A 16,879-nucleotide genomic window follows, 5' to 3' on the forward strand; every position below is an offset into this window, starting at 1 on the left:
GAAGTTCTTATCAGTATCCTTATACTAAATACACATTTCTGGTATTTCTAGGAATTTCTCCTGTGTTCTTTCTGTCAATAATGTTCTTGATCTCTCTACCTGTCTTCACATCCTATTATACCTTCCCTCTGGTGCACAGATACAGAAAACCCTTAGAATTTGTTGTTTGCATGTTCTTATAATGATTTTCCATCAAGAATGTAATTGCTGTAGTGACAGGTATTTTTCCAGCAGCCACTGCTTAGCCAAATTTCATAGGAATTACAACTAAAAGTTTAATATGAGAATCAAATCAAAGAATTTGAATTCTGCAGGCCAAACTTGAAATACCTTTTTTCTTTCCTTGCTTCTCCCTCTTCCCCCTCCTCCTTATAAGAATTAAGGATTAGTATTAGTGGTTTTGGGATACTTACCAATTATCAATTATTAGATGGTTTTGTACTTCCCCATTGTCTTAGTGGAGTTTTGTTTGTTGTGTACCGCAGTTGTTAAGCACTATCTCTTTACTGTTTAGTTAAATGACAGAGCTGGGGCTCCTGAATCTCTGTTCATAGTTGTTTGCTAGTTAGGGTCTCTGTTTGCCATCATCTTCCTTGTAAGGCTAGATCAGCACGAATAAATGTATCTGTAGCCACATATATGCTGTACAGTCACACTCTACATGAGAGGTACATCCTTGAAGCACTAGATTGATATGTGCAGGGAAGTGATACGAGGCAAATGTAGTCAGTCTGATTTCTGAAAACTCATGTCCATGTCTGGTGAGATGTTTTCAAGTATAGCGCTATTGAGGGAATCATTGACAGAGCATCCCTGCTTGTGGGAGTGTTCTGTACAGAATCCCTCTTCCTTTAACAGAAGGTGGTTGGATTCTGAGCGTACAGCTGTAGGGTCAAGGCTGGCTCAACATGGAAAGCTGACCAAGTTACAGTGATGAAGATGAGTTTGCTTGTGTCAGGGTAGATGTAGAGACAGGCATGATAATTCAGCCATGTGCTAGCTGAACGGGGACTCTGCTAGCTGGTCTGCCTTCAGTTGGTCCTGAGGCAGGTGCACTGTTTCCTGCAGTCTCTTCATAGGAGTCCATGAAAGCAATTATCTCAGTCAAGGGACTATGCTTTCTTCACTAGCTTTGCCGAATAACTCTGAAATGTTCATTGTCTATTTGTGGATTTTTTTTTTGTAGCCATTGCACTCAAATTTTCATGGAGTGATTTATAGCTTGGGCACCCTGCAGCATTCACAAAATTTTAGCAGGAACATATAATTTTCTTTTTTAAATGTTGCTGTGTACTTCTAGGGGGGATGCTGAAACATTAATATTTCACTGTTGTAGTAAGTTACATTACTATGCATTGTGTTCTGTTGGTTGTAGAAACAGACATCTGATTGTACTTGGTTACATACAGCCCTCTTTGCTGTCTCTAAATGCTTAGTTAATACTGTCATTTTAATTGCTTACAAACAGCCTCTTCCCAATGTGATTATGGGCCTAGAAAAACAAGTATTAGACTCAAAATGTTACTTTTAAGTTGTCTTACTTCTTCCCCTCCGTCTTAGGAGTAAACCTACATATTGTCTGTCCATCTTCAGTAAACCTTCGCAGGAGGGGTGTTAGACCTGCTTTTGTGTTATGCCAGTGTTTCTTCCTTTGATTTTGGGTTGTAGAGGTGAAGGTTTTGCGCCTTAAGTATCAAGTACGCTTTGCCCAGTGGAAAAAGGAAGAGGTGGTATTGTGTAATTGAAAATGTTAAAAAAAGATGACAGCAGTCAAACGCCTTTTTTAACTCCACACATTGTAAATCACTCTTTTTAAACAGTCAGATATTGCACTGTAGAAGACAGTGATAAAATTGGTTGTGCAAGTGGAATGCATAAGAATACAATTTTTTAACTTGGAAGGAACAAAATTAGTTGTTTTTTTTCTCATGCCCAGGTCTTGGCGTTTCATCTTTTAGCTTTTTGTTTCTTTGTTTGTGAGCAAGCTTAGTGGTTTCCATACAGAAGGCAGCAGGAGTTGTGTGAGCTTACTGGTATAGTGTGCAAAATGAGTGCACGTTCCTCGGCAGACAACTTACTGAGATACCCTTGGTGGACCCTGCGCAGTGCTCTCTGCTCACAGCAGAACTTGTTCAGCACAGACTGACTGGCAGCACCGACCCTTCTCTCCTACAGCAGCCAGAGAGAAATGGAAGCCTCTGGGCTGATCTCCATCCTTGGTAGTGTTAGTGCTCCATCCTTGGCAGTGTTCAAGGCCAGGTTGGATGGAGTCTTAGGTGACATGGTTTAGTGCGAGGTGTCCCTGCCCATGGCAGGGGGGTTGGAACTAGATGATCTTAAGGTCCTTTCCAACCCTAACTATTCTATGATCCTATGATTCTGTGATCTTCTGATGATATTTCAGTGTTCAGATGCATTTTGATTCCGAGGAGCTTTCTTTGTTACACAGCCGCTTCTTTGGAAAAATTTGCAACACGTAAAAAGTCTGGTAGTTATGTTGGTGTTTGCAGAGCTGACAAGTGGAAGAATGTGAGTGCACAAGTAATCCTTTTTTGGCAGGGATGAAAGGAGCTGATGTTATATGCTCCTGGAGGACAAAGGTGCTCTGTTTCTCACGGTGCGGGCAGCAAATCCAGCAGCCATGGAGGGGAGAGGCTGCACATGCGTTCATGTGTATGCAGAGCACACCTGTAACACGGTCAGGTATGCAGGTTAACACGGACACACACAGCACATACAACAGAGCATGAACACCACCAGTAGCGTCATCCTGCTCTGAGGAGGGGTCTGCTAGTGTACGTGTACATATGTACATGGTCATGTACATACGCTGTGGCTGGCACCAGCCCCTGCACCATCCAGGTGTTGTACTCCCGCCCTGATCTGACTCCTGAGTTGCTGCACTTGCACCTTCATACATTGACACACACACTGAACTGGGAAGAGTTAAAAAGGCATTTAATAAAAAGTGGAACAGACTGTACTGATCAGGTGCAGGGCAAGGCCAGCCAAGCGCACTGACCAGCAACGTGTTTACGTGCAATTGATGTTTATCCCCTTGTCTCTCTTTTCTCATGTTTGTTCCTGCCAGAGATCCATCACTTCCTTTGCCTTTGGTCCCATAATAAGTCTTGTTCAATCCTGGCATGTTGTACCCTTGCATCCCATAATGTGTCCCCTACCCTGGGCAGGAAATGCCTTGGTCTTGTTGACTCATTTTGATGGGTTTCACGACTGACACAGGGGCTGAGGCTGACTGGAGTCAGCCCTGGGGCTGTGGGATGGTCTGGACAGGATGTCTGAGTCCATAACTTAGGCTCCCCACTGCCCTTCTGCCTCTGTGCTCCTTTGGGCTCTTAGAAGTGGGCCTTGGATGGGCCGATGGTTGCTGTGATGGGCCTGAGAGCAGCTGGGGAGGGTATTGACTGACCTCCTTTTTGTGAGCACAGGTGAGCTCTTTATCACAGAAATTAGAGAGAAAACATGTCAAAGAGACAATTTAAAGTGCTGGTGTTTTGCACATTCAAACATCATATTGGTAGGATGAATTGGAGAAGCTAGCGCTGTTCTTGTGCTTCAGAAGTTGTATGCATGGGTAGAGTATTCCAGTCTCCAGAAATCCCTTTTACAAGCCTTCACAGATAATAAATTTAAAATGGTGAGGATTTGCCACAGATGTTAAATGCACTTTATTTTCATGAGCAGTATGGGATGAAAGGGCATTTGTGAGAGGTTACACTATCTCCAGCTTCAGGTTGTCTGTATACTGCAGCTTTCTCAAGCTGGCAGACTGAGGTGCAGGTAGTTCTGATGTTCTTTTATTTCTTAGAAATCAGTCAACGTGTGCCTAAGTCCAGCCTATGTTGTTCTGTTGTCTCTGATGTTCACTGACTTAGGAAGCACTGCTTATTTTGGTGACTCCTCCATGTATTAGCATTATCAAAATAAGACTTTGGAATAATGTCTAGTCAAAAAGAAGTGGTAATAAAGGTAATTAATTTGTCAGTTCATAAAGGTAATTAATTTGCCAGTTCATAGCATGTCTGTCTGCCACTCTTCTTCCTTTCTGGATGTGAACTACAGAACAGATTGTTTGCTTTTAAAAAGCAGGGTGGAGAAGGATGAAAGTGCAGTGAAAAAGAACTACTTGCTGCTGTAGAGGGCACATGGTCTAAGAGTTGCTCTGGATTAGGCAGTAGCTTATTTGCAGCGTGAGAAAATGGAACATGCCCATCTGAACCAACTGCTGTTACAGTGGAGGTACTAACACTGATAGAACCAGGCTCGGAAGATACTCATCTCCCTTCTCACTTAGTGAGGGAGAGAGGTAAAACTTGCAGTATGTTTACCATACTGTTGTACAAGGGATGCCAAGAGAGGTTTTGTGTGCAGAATGATGTATTTGCAAAGTCTGTAACTGATGGTATACACAGAACTCAAAGTTATCTCAGAGTGGAAAAAAACGAGAGAGAAAGGAAAAAAAGGTTAAAAAACCCAACAAACTCCTTTGCCACTGGGAGTGAAACAGCATGGTCTCCAGCCAAGCCTCTTCCTTGGGCACGCTCTCCAGAGCAGTGGGTGCTGACAGCGATGGTTTTTCATCACATTTTGCCTTAGCATGATACACTTTTCATCTCCACTCAAACCCACTATGGCTTGTTACTGTTCACAGTGGGATCAAAAGCATACTTGGGGTCCTATGAGGACTGGTTTATTAAGCCTTCTGCATGCCTGTTACGGTGTAATGCTTACCTACTTTGTTATTCACTGGGTTTTGTTCTTCTGCTAATATAAACAGAAAGTTACAAACAGGTTATGAAGAGAGTGGGGGAGAAAGGGTGATTTTTTTCCTAATGGCAGCCTGAAAAAACAGCTTGACCTGGGGTTTGCACAGGCACAAAGGGGAAAACACTGCCCTGGCAGCTTCAGGAAAAACACTTCTGCAGCAGCCTAGGGCTTACCTAGGGGTTATGGGGCTGTGAGGGGAAGGCAGACTGCAGAACTGCAAACAGAAGACCCCTGGTGTGGTGCCACACATGTTAAGGCACTAATGGCATTGTGTAACTATTAAAAGTATATAAAAGATGTACAATACTTGCATCTTTAGGAAATGTTTTTGAAACTACTGGTGAACTCCCATTTCTATAATGTATGCTCTGTTATGTCTTCCAGCACTGCACTTCAGTGAAATAGTGAGACAGGGTGTTCACTTTGATAGCAGTGGCTTACATTGATGTTTTATTTCAGCTAGTACTTTGCTGTTTCCTCTTCCTAGCTAAAATCCAAATATTCGTTTCTCTTGCCACACTAGACATGCTTCAAAGATGAACATTGATCTTGCCTTTCTGAAATTGACAGGTTAGTGGAAGACAAGAAAATTCATGTAGCTTGTTGCGCTGGTCTAACAAAAGCAGTTCAAATAAATTTCTTTCAGTAGAACTTCGACTATCTGCACCACATGTTTGTCCCTAGGACTTAGATTAACACCCCATTTTTTACAAGCACAGATAATAGGACAAAGAAAATAATAAAATAATAATAAAAAAGATCATTTTAGAAAAGATATTTTAGACATTATAGAAGAGTGTGGATGAAAGTTGACAACTGCTCACCTTTTTGTTTTTTCCAGGTCACAATGCATCAACCAGATGAAAGAATTAAAAGAACAATGTGAAGAAAGGATAGATGAGCTCACAAAAAAGAGCACTGATGTACCACAAATCAAAGAAAACAAAGACTTATCAGAAGATTTGGAAAAAAATAGCCAGGTATGGTTTGGATAATTTCTTCAAAAATCTTTCCCTTTGTAATTCCTGGACATTTTTTCACTATCTCCAACTAACCTTAGCCCTTCTCATTAAGTTCTGCACTGCTTTCCTTCACATTTGTTGAATATTTGTGATCGATGAGAAATTGAGTGATTCCAAGGACAGAACAGGCAAAGGTTCTGCAGGAGACTTCAAATCTGTGTCTCTGGGAGGGGCAGAATTTGAGAGGTGATGTTAAGGAGGGGTGTGGAGGCTCTTAAAGAATATTTACACTGTTGAGCTTTGGCTCACAGCTCCTTTTGACTTTGTAAAGGACTTAGTTGCTCTGTATGTTGAAGATGTGTGTTAAAGATGAGGATTAATTTTGAACACTTCAGAGTAGCAACAAGCTTTGAGTAAGATATTGTAGTCCAGAGGTCTTTGAGGTGCATTGGCTATAAATTTTCACAGGAATCCTGATGTCAGACTTTTACTGTGGGAACGAGGGGAAGATCAGATGTCTCAGGTGTTTGCTTTTGCATATTCTGAGTCAAAGAGCCGCGTGACATGAGAAGGCTCACTAGGGTGCGGCAGGCTTGCCACACAGGGTGGCTGCATGCCAGCTGGCTCGCTCTTCCTGGAGTAGAGAGGGCAGGGGAAATCCTGAGAGAAGGAAATTTCAGATCATGCCGTTGTCTTGGCATGTGAATTATTGATGCTGCTTCATTGAAGGACAGGACTTGATTTATTTTAGAATCATAGAATAGTTAGGGTTGGAAAGGACCTTAAGATCATCTACTGCCATAGGCAGGGGCACCTTCTAGTAGACCAGGTTGCTCAAACCTGGTTGCTCAACCTGGCCTTGAACACTGCCAGGGATGGGGCAGCCACAACTTTTCTGGGCAGCCTGTTCCAGTGTCTCACCACCCTCCTAACGTCTAATCTGAATCTACCCTCTGTCAGTTTAAAGCCGTTCTCCCTTGTCCTGTCACTACATGCCCTTGTAAAAAGCCCTTCTCCAGGTTTCGTGTAGGCCCCTTTAGTACTGGAAGCTGCTCTGAGTTCTCCCAGGAGCTTTCTCTTCTCCAGGCTGAACAGGACCAATTCTCTCAGCCTGTCATCATAGGAGAGATGCTCCAGCCCTCTCATCATCTTCATGGCCCTCCTCTGGACTCACTTTAGCAGGTCCACATCCCTCTTGTGTTGAGGGCCCCAGAGCTGAATGCAGTACTGGAGGTGAGGTCTCATGACAGCAGAGTAGAGGGGCAGAATCACCTCCCTCGACCTGCTGACACACTCCTTTTGATGCAGCCCAGGATATGGTTGGCTTTCTGGGCTGCAAGCCCACACCGCCGGCTGACGTTCAACTTCTCATCAAACACAACCCCAAGTCCTTCTCCTCAGGGCTGCTCTCAGTCCGTTCTCTGCCCAACCTGTAGCTGTGCCTGGGATTGCCCCGACCCAGGTGCAGGACCTTGCACTTGGCATTGTTGAACTTCACGAGGTTGGCATTGGCCCACCTCCCTAACTCCTCTTGCTTGTTCCCCATGCTATGTACATTGCCATAGAGGCATTTCAGTTGGGCCCCTGATGAAGCTGGCTTACTGGCTGGAGTGACTGGAATTCCTTTGTGCTGCTCTTTAGGTGCTCCCTTGCTGACCTGTGATCCCTCTCCAGGCTCTAGGCATCTCCTATTGGCACCAGAATCAAACTGGTAGGAGTGGGAGGAATTGAGGTTCCCTTCCACCAGCAACTTTAGTTTAAAGCCACCTCCAGCAGCCTGGCAAGCCTGTGACCGAAGACACTCTTCCCTTTCTTCCCAAAGTGGACCCCATCAGTCCCCAGCAGAGCAGGTTTCTCAAAGTGAGTTCCATGGTCTAAGTAGCCAAACCCCTGGCTGTGGCATGAGTAACCATTTGTTGATTCACCAAATTGATACAAATGGCCCTGGAAACACACAGTGAAGCTCCTGGGTGAGAAGGCAGCTAATTTATTTCTGCGTACTGAAGCAGCCCTTCCTTAAGGACTGTGAGTGCTAGTTACAGAGGTTACCTGTTTGCAGTGGGGCCTTTCCCACATACCTGGATGGGCAACTCGTATTGCAGAAATGGTTGGGGTTTGGTTGTATACACCCTTTTCTGTTTGGCTAGGAAAAGGCTAATAGAAGAAACAATTCGGTGACTTCAGAAGTGGAAAGGGTAATGCAACAAGGATTGAAGCTGGGTTTTGCAAATAGCTGGAAATGGGTGGGGGAAAATGGCTGAAACATCTGTCCAGGGAACCCTAGGTGCTCAGGCAGTGGTTCCAGTCTATGTCCAGTCCTGTGTATGTAAAATGGTGGAAGAGAGAAATGCTGAAGCTTGTGACCTTTTATCCTGGGAACCTGCATTGTATGAGAGCTGCAAAATGGATGAAGCATTACAGACAGGAAATGCTAGACAAAAAAAGGTGAAAGCTCTTGTTTGTCAATAATTTTTATCAAGTGTCAAATAAGTAAATAAAAAGTAATAATAGTGAATACATGGTAGTAAGTAAATAAAAAGCCCATTTTGAGAAGTCTTAATGTCAAGATGTAAAATGCTATTTTAAAAGTTGATGTGGGGAAGACCATGCTAGAGAGGTGGTCAACTTTTGTGGCCTGCAGCAGACTTCCATTACAATTACTTGTACCAGTTTTTTTTTCTTGTTTGTTTTGTGGTTTAGTTTATTTTTTACCATTTCGAGTTTGGAGGGGAAATCATTCCTGAAGGAACCTGAGGAGTGTGGCTGAAACCCCTTTGCAGGAGAACGTCAGTCTCCTGCAACAGGTCCCATAGCTGGAGGCAGTCTTTACTCAGAGCAGGCAGTGGGTTAGGTGGGGCAAGTTATTTGTTCTCCTTTTAATCTATAGATGGGATGACATAACCACTAATACAGCAACAGCCTAATTGAACTCTGTCTCCTTGTGTTCCCTAGGATCTGTGACAGTGTTTCTTACGTCAAGCTGTGCCTTTCTCAGTTGTTTGTTTGCCCAAGGATTGCAGTTTCTTGCTTGCACAAAAGCTATTTATTGTTAATGCAAGGTGACCCTGACGAAATCTATGTACTTTTTCAGCTATTGTTCTTAGCTGGAATAATTCCTGTTTGTAAGATGTATGTGCTTATGTAATGGGAAGGTTTAGTTAAAACAGAGAAAGAAAATGGGAGTGTTGGTTAATAAGTACACAGCTTTTCTTACAGCTCTGCATTTTAAAGAATGATGTATACTTCTCAGTTGAGGAATACAGAACATGTTCCAATTATTTTTTATTCAATCACTTCAACTTAAAAAATTTTCAGCATATATCCTTTTAAGTTACCATCATTAAAAATTACTGAGCTAGAAATTTAAGTTAAGGGCTTTTGCATGTATAATTAAGAGGTAGATTCTTGCAATTAAGTGCAGGCTCAGTATTTTTACAGAATTCATGCCCGGCATAAAGTGAAAAATGATCTTATGTTCAGTTTCTGACGATTTCTACCATAGAGACTAATCTCAAGAGGTTGAACTATTTATAAAACAGAAGCATTTTTAAATACAGCATTTTTGTTTTAATGATTGAAGGAAGATGGAGTTCTTCTGAATATCCTTAACTGCAGTAACCAGATATTCTGTGGTGATACTTGCTGCTCACGCTTTCGTAAGAGTTAATGCTAGATTATTTGTTGACGACGTTGGACTTCATAGTGTTCACACAACAAGTTCTGCCTGGCTTTAAGCTTAAACATTTTCAAAACAGCCAAGTAATCATATCCTACAAATCATCTACAGCTTTGGCTTTCATAGCTATTTAACCACTTCTTTCCATAGACATTTTTCCAAATGACTGTATGAACACTTGCCAACCTAGTGTTTTATTAACCTGCTTGGAAAAATAGGTAGCTACAGTCTTAGCAACAGTCGTAACAGAAAACTTTAACTGTATTACTTTCTCCACCATAACTTTTCTTATTTATTTGTACAGTATCAGGTATAAAAAAGGTTTATGTTCCTAATGTCTGTACGCATTTTCTTTCTCTACATCTTTTGGGTTTTTTTCTTAAACAAAACCAAGCCCCAGCAAAAAAAAACCCTCCACAAAACAGTTTCAGAACAGTCTCTTTTTCTGCACTTAAGATGGTACAGTGCAGCACAGCTCCAGGTCATGGTCAGTGTTGGTGTGACTGAACTGACATAGCTGTAAGTCAATTAAATGCCAGTATAAATAAAACAGAATTTTAATTGCTATATTGGAATATCTTCAAGGTGGTGTACATCTTAGCCATTAATTTTTAACCAGGTCAGATGCTGAGATCAATCTAGTACCAGTATTTAATACATTCTTAAGTAAGCTCCATCACATTAAACAGATACTGTTGTCTAGTTGGTTTTTCTTCTTTTAATCCTACATTCAATGTAGTTTTACTCCAGTTCTGTAAAGACTTGCTTAATTGAAGTCTCATTATGCCGAAACTGAGTTTACGTGTCCCTGTAGATCACTAACAGGAGTTAATGCCATCTGGTTTTTTTTGCTCTACTGACCCTGACATGGTAGCAGGGCAACAGTGGAGAAATGTGTGCTGTTACCATTCTGTGACCCTTGGAGAAGGTCACTTGAGAAGGTTTCCTTCTAAAACACTAACCAAGAACAGTAACCTCATCATTATCTGCAATTAGATTAAAGAAGGTGTGTTGAATTCTCACCGTGTGTTGTGCTGTTATATAGAAACATCAATGCATGTTCAAAATCGTATGGTACTTCCATCACCAACAAAAATTTCACTCCAAATATTTCTGAGTGTGCTAGGATTTTTTTTTTTTCCCTACTGAATTCTTATCTAGCTTCCACTTCTCTTTCCAAATCCAGGAATAGTTATATAGACCAATGCTTATCTGTGCACATTCACTTTATAGGTCAGTATTCAACTGCCTACCTTGGAGCAAACTGAGTTCAAGCAGGCTGACTTGGAACAGCAGAAACCCAATGAAAATGTACCTAAAGCAGTACCTACGGTAAAAAAGATAGACCCGCTGGAGGCTAAAGGTGAGAGGGAATCACAGTCTGACAATCAACTGGTTAAGAACATTTGTGATTTAATTGAACATTTAAAAAACATTTTTGTACACAAGATTAAGATAAAAACCCAACACCAGTAGACTGAACTTTAAGCAATTTTCCAGCTGTGGAGAGGTATAATATCTGTTCAAGCATTTTTATTACTAACATTTCTATGGTTCAGTTTTGTTTAATTGACATGTTGCATGTAAAGGAAAATACAGATATTTACAACTCTGGAGTCATATTCCTCGTTTGATATGGAGAAATTTCTGTTGGAAGCAATGATTTTCAATCACATTTAAAAAACTTGCTTTCTTAATAAGTTTGACACATCTAGCCTGCTACTCCTCCCTATGGAATAGCTGAAAGTTAGGCTTTAAAAAATGACTCGTCCATGCTTCCCCTGGGTTGTCAGTGAGCAAAATGCAGGTAAGGGAAATGATACACAGGAAATTGGGTTAGTTAACCTAATGTTGCTTGTGGTACTAAACTCACAGAAACTTCCTAATTTGAATAGATGTAATACTCATTTGTCAGTCTCACATAGTACTGTGTGTCATAGAAATTCAATTTCCTATTTAATTATTCTTATATGCTATCTTAAATTACAATCTGGGGAGCATGCAACTTACTTTCATTTTAGAGAAACAGCTATTGAAGACAACATCTATACATAGTCTCTTCAGGCAATTTTTTTTTTTTTTTTTTTTAGTTAAAAATACAGATACATGGGGAAAAAAAGTATGGTCATGTCTGCTAAGAGTAACAGCCCTCCTGCACTTCCCCTTTAAAAATTAGAGCAGCCTTGATTTATTTGCAAATCTGCCCATGTGACTGCTTTGTCTTAAGCTACTTTTGAACACTAAATCAGTTTTACTGTGGTAAGGAAATGTGACAGAAACCTCATGCTTATATATTACACTGCAATTTTTATTTAAAGTGCTCTATTTCACCTGCCCAATTTATTAACTGCACATATAAAATTTTTAAGTAGGTAGAAGTGTGAAACTGTTGACAGTAAACAATGGCTCATCCTTTAGCTGATGTGGTTGGAAGATATCTTTCAGAGGAAGAACAAGAACGGACTGAGAAAGATAAAGCAGTATTTATTAAAGGTTTTCAACTTGTGCCACCACTGAAAGGCATTAAGTTTTTTAACTCAGAATCATTTTTTTGTTTACAGAAAGAATAAATAGCCTAGCTGACATCAGAAAACAGGAGCCTAAGGCAGAAGAGGAGAAGCTTTCTAGTCCAGTGAAGGACCTGCAGGATCCACCCAAGGCTGCTGCTGGTCTTAAGGAGATGATGCTGCCTCAGTCAGAGAAGGAGCTGAATCCTGAAGATGACAAACAAGTAGCTGGGCAAGATGTGTTACAGCCAGCTGCAGAGCAGGCTGCCAGTGAGGAAGTTGAGAGGGAGCAACTCCTGAATTACGATGCTAAGCAGGACTCACCACCCGTAAAGGCTGGTATGTAGCATGCCACATGTTGTTAAGCAGTAAAGACATGAAAGTGTGGAATAGGGCACGATTTCTGCAACAGTGGTGGCAGTTGGCCAGTCTTAGTACAAGGTTTCCTAAAGGTTAATATGAGAGGTAAAAGGTTAGCCTCCAGCAGTATTCTACAGTCTGGGGTAAAGATGGAAGCTTCTGTTTGTACAACATGGAGCTAACCAGGATGCATTCTTCTGCATCACTATAGTAAGCCTTCCTGTCTATCTCCATTGGCTGTACAAGGCATTTGGGGGAATAAGTCCCAAAACTGTTTGGTATTGAGGCTTTGTAAGAATGATGCATTTGAGAAGGATGAGATGTTAACCATCCAAAGTGTTGATGAGCAGAGAGACACTATGTAATAATGTTTTGCATATAGTTTTTTTATAGTGTTGTATAAATGCTAGCTATCCCTATTTCAAAATAAGCTAGCATGCATACAACTCTATCTAAGGCTTCAGGTATCTACAGTTTATTGTTGTGAGTTTGCAAACTGGAGATCAGATATTGCAAAGTTGCCAGTTTCTGGCATCTGCCATATATGACCCTGAACCGTGTGTCTCTACAGCAGAGTACTGATGTTGTTCCTAAAGCTGACCAGGATCTAGACATCCCTCTGTCTTAGAGGAACTTGGTCTCAGGTGGACCCAGTATAGCCCAGAGTAATCAAGAGGAAGACTTAACAGCAGTCAGAGCAGGAATTGATGTCCACAAAAAATGCTGCTTGTGCTTTTCTAGTAAATGTATTCATAGAATCACAAGTAATGATGTTAATGCTGTTGATAACTTGGCAGGGATAAATAATCTTATCTGCATTGTTAAAGCAGTATTTTTCCAACTGCTCCGAAAAGATGCTGGCCAGAGCAGGCTGTCCCCCAGAGAGATGTGAACAGAAGTTACGTAAACTGCTTCCATTTTAACAGAAAAAGATACCAGGAAGATTAGGTTAAAAAAAAACCATCCAGTAATTGGTGCAAGAAAAAGCTGTGCCACGTAGCCTGTGAAATGTCAGCATGAGCTAGGAAGACTAGCAGGATGTTCTTCAGCCTTGATTATTAACAAAAATGCCAGTTTACTGCATAGTTTCCCTTTAGACAAAGGTAGAAAAAGATTTCTGCTACATCCTCTGAACATCCTTTCTCTTCCAATAAAATCTTCTTTTAAAAGCTCGAGACCTTTAGGTCTGTAACTGTAAACATCTATTTGATGTGGTTGTCTGAACATGGACAACTTAAGGCTAAAATTTTTTCAAGCCTGTTTCTAAGCCAGTTACTAATTAGAGAGCTTGGCTTAAGAACATTCAGAACCAGAAACTCCCATCTCTCTTACTGGGGTATGGGTTTTTTTCTGTCTGGTTAACTGAAAAATTAGGGTAGTAGGTTGGCGATTAGAAATAATGTTTCCGTTTACTTCTGAGCTCTCTATATAAATAATTCTTAAGATAGTCAACAAAAGTTGCTTAAGATGAATTAATGACATGTTGAAGAAAATCTTTAATATAAAAGCACTTTTGTGTCAAGTTAGCACATCATGAAATACTCTCTTTTTTTTAATGCCATATTCGCATCTTTCTGCTTTGTGGACAAACTAAAGGAAGGCAGAAAGCTGAGACAAGTTTTAGTGGTGGTGGCAATACATTTCAAAGCAACGCCACAGTCAAGTTCTCAGCATTGGCTTCAGATTTTACTCTTACTTAGAATGTCCCTTAATATATTCTGAAATTGCTTAATGCTTTTGCTTTCTGTCCACCTGAGTGCTGGCTTCCTAAATCCCAAGAGATTCTGTCTTTTTCTAGTTCTTTAGACAAGGTTTGCAGGAAAAGCTGCTCTGAAATTTAACAGTTTAAAAGGAAAAATAATATGAAAACCTACTGTAAACAGCCATTCAGTCAGCAGCAAAGCAAATTCTCTGGAAGTTTATTACAGTAACTGTCTCTTGTGCAGATGACTTTATGGTATAGCGTAAAACTAATTAATTTTAATATTTTTCCAGACAAACAGGAGCATGAAGCACTGAGCCAAGATAGGGAAGTTGATTACAATTTAGATGAGAATGAAGCTGAATCAGAAACGGACAAGCAAGCAGCACTTGCAGGGATTGAAAATGGTAAAAAAGAAAAAAAGTTTTAACCCAAGTACTACATGCTGAAAAGTTTGAGATGGTATTCTGAACATTATCCTGTAGCAGATATAGCTAGCTGTTTTCTGTTTCTTCTTTGAACTTTCCCTCATGTTGACAATGTGACCTACTTTCTGTCTAGCATCACTAAGTCACTGTTTAACATGCATTGGGAAGGGATGGTATCTGCAGCTTTATTGTACAGTACTTAACAGTCCATTCAGAATTTCTCCTGCTGTGTTCTAGATTGCTTTCTACATGAAGAACTATCACTTCTACCTCTCAAAGAGATTTATGTACCTTTTTTTTTCCTCATTAGTTCAAAACCCTGAAGATATGAAGAACCGCTTATCTGAGCATAGTGAAGAACGACAGAGGTTGTGAACAAAGGAAGTTCATGATGCAGCTTAAGTCACCTCTTCATATAAATGCTGCAATGATGAGAGCAAAGTGATCTGAGAATGTTTCAATTATCTTCTCAAGGCTTCAGTAAGAGACTTAATGAAGTAGTATTTTCTTGTGAAGTTTTAGTACTGCTTCAGTGGTGGGGGGAAAAAAAAATCTTAAATCTCTGGAGGCTTGTTTAAAAGCAGCCTGACCTCTGCAATGACTCTTTCCTTCCTATTGATTATAGATTTGAAACCAGGTAGCAGTAAGCTTAGTAACTCTGAAGTCGGCTACCTTGTACAGTCATATACTACAGTAACAGCATCTGTGGATTGGTGGTAGACGAGAGTCCTCTGCCAAGGACAGATCTCTCCCCTGAGCAGTGCAGTAGAGAAATTCCAGCCTAGTTTTCAAAGGAGGTTAAGAGGAGCTAACTTGACAAAACATGGGAAGGATAAAAAATGACCCATGCTGCTGTCTACCACCATTGTGCCTGTTCTGGCGCATTTTACTGCAATGTGGGAAGACTTCAAAAACATGATCGTAATCCTCGGATACTGTGCAGTATGATATATTTTCCTGGGCCTCCTAAGAGAAGTTACTGGTTTACACTGTCTGTAACCAGCTGAAGCACCTCTAAGAACCTGGTTGTGTTCTTAGGTTTTAGGTTAAGAAAAGAAGGACCTGGACAATAGCGTCCTCTCATTAAGAGATAAGCCAGGGAGAAAGCTGGTTTAGACTTCTGTTCACAAGATGTGTACCACAGTATGGTTCAGTTACCACTAACTTGCACAAGTTCAGACAGTAAAAATTCCAACTCCTGAACTTTTCATGACAGAAGCTACCTGAAATGGTGTGCTACAACTACCCTTTACTCCACCCAGCTACTATCTTCTGCTAAAAAGCAAAAAGGCAAATGCTTGCCCTGTAGCAGTCATCTCAGATGTTCAAAGTGACTTATATTCTCTGCTGGATTTCTGAAGAAGGTAAACTAGACTATGCATTTACCAGACATCTCAATGTCTCCCACATGTGGAGCTGCAGTTCTGTGAAGTCCTATGTTATGTATAATGTATCTTATTGCTAATGTTCTGTAGCCTTCGTCTTTCCTGTAACTTGTTGAATGTAAACTGGAAACTAGTTTACTAGTGATAACCTAGAAATACCCTCTGCTACCTGCAGTGTGTAGTCAGCTCTTTGGAAGTTCTCAAGCCTGGCACCTGTGTTTGGAGCAATTTTTGTGAATATGAACCAACCTCTGTGAGGACAGCATGGGAGCAGAGACATGACTAACTTCCCAACCAGCAATTCAAAAATACAAAAACCCCCACAACTGTCTCTTGGCTTTCTCTCAATGAACTTCATTGTGTAACTGTTTTTGTGGGGTGTCATTCCTCAGTGTATTAGTTTACAACTCCTGTAACCTTACTTAAGATGCCTAAATACGCATGTGGAAGGTTGGTTGGTTTGTATATGAAGAGTATTAGTTGTCATAGATGAAATGCAGAGCTCAAGTCAAATGGTGCCTATTAAGCCTAAATGTGTAAAGAGTTCACTGATAGCCTTGCTACATGTAACTTGAATTCTTGTAAGAAAAGAACTAACTTCCATTATTGAGTCCCTTGTTACTCTTGTTTTTTCACTATTTAAGTCAGACTTCACAGTTCTGGGCTACTACTGTCAGTGTAGCAGGGAAAACAAATCCTTGTAAGCAGGAGAGAAAAGGAGGTATGTCTGCTACATAGAATTTTAAATTAAAGAACTTTTAGTTGAACAAAACAATAGATTCACTTGGAACTGTGGTTTACATAGTGTTTCCTATCACTAAACATTTTAGTTGCCTACGGCAGGGAAAGATCTTTGATGTAATCATCTCGGAGTTAAGTAACACTAGTCCTTGCTGTTTTTTAAAAAACTAAGCCAAATCCATTTTAGATAAGCATTTTAAAATAAAGATAGTCTTCTCTACTGTGTATTCACCTTATTCTGTACAGTTTATATACTTTTAATGTTCATGAACATGGGAAAGGTCATTTTTTTTTTCCTTAGTTCTGTAAATTATGTGGAACTTGGTTTCT

The 16,879-nt window shown here is 40.6% G+C and overlaps 1 protein-coding gene across 1 annotated transcript in view; it reads left to right on the plus strand.

Moving 5' to 3' along the window:
* Positions 1 to 16,769, plus strand: part of GOLM1 (golgi membrane protein 1) — a 35,419-nt gene extending 18,650 nt beyond the window's left edge. The window contains exons 6-10 of the mRNA XM_030471405.1: positions 5,630 to 5,768; positions 10,660 to 10,789; positions 11,988 to 12,272; positions 14,289 to 14,402; positions 14,734 to 16,769. Of these exons, the coding sequence (XP_030327265.1) occupies positions 5,630 to 5,768; positions 10,660 to 10,789; positions 11,988 to 12,272; positions 14,289 to 14,402; positions 14,734 to 14,798 (733 nt within the window). The 3' untranslated portion in view covers positions 14,799 to 16,769. The remainder of the gene's footprint in view (positions 1 to 5,629; positions 5,769 to 10,659; positions 10,790 to 11,987; positions 12,273 to 14,288; positions 14,403 to 14,733) is intronic.
* Positions 16,770 to 16,879: the final 110 nt, after the last annotated feature.

This window comes from Strigops habroptila, chromosome Z (genome assembly GCF_004027225.2).
Source record: "Strigops habroptila isolate Jane chromosome Z, bStrHab1.2.pri, whole genome shotgun sequence".
NCBI classification, from domain to species: domain Eukaryota; kingdom Metazoa; phylum Chordata; class Aves; order Psittaciformes; family Psittacidae; genus Strigops; species Strigops habroptila.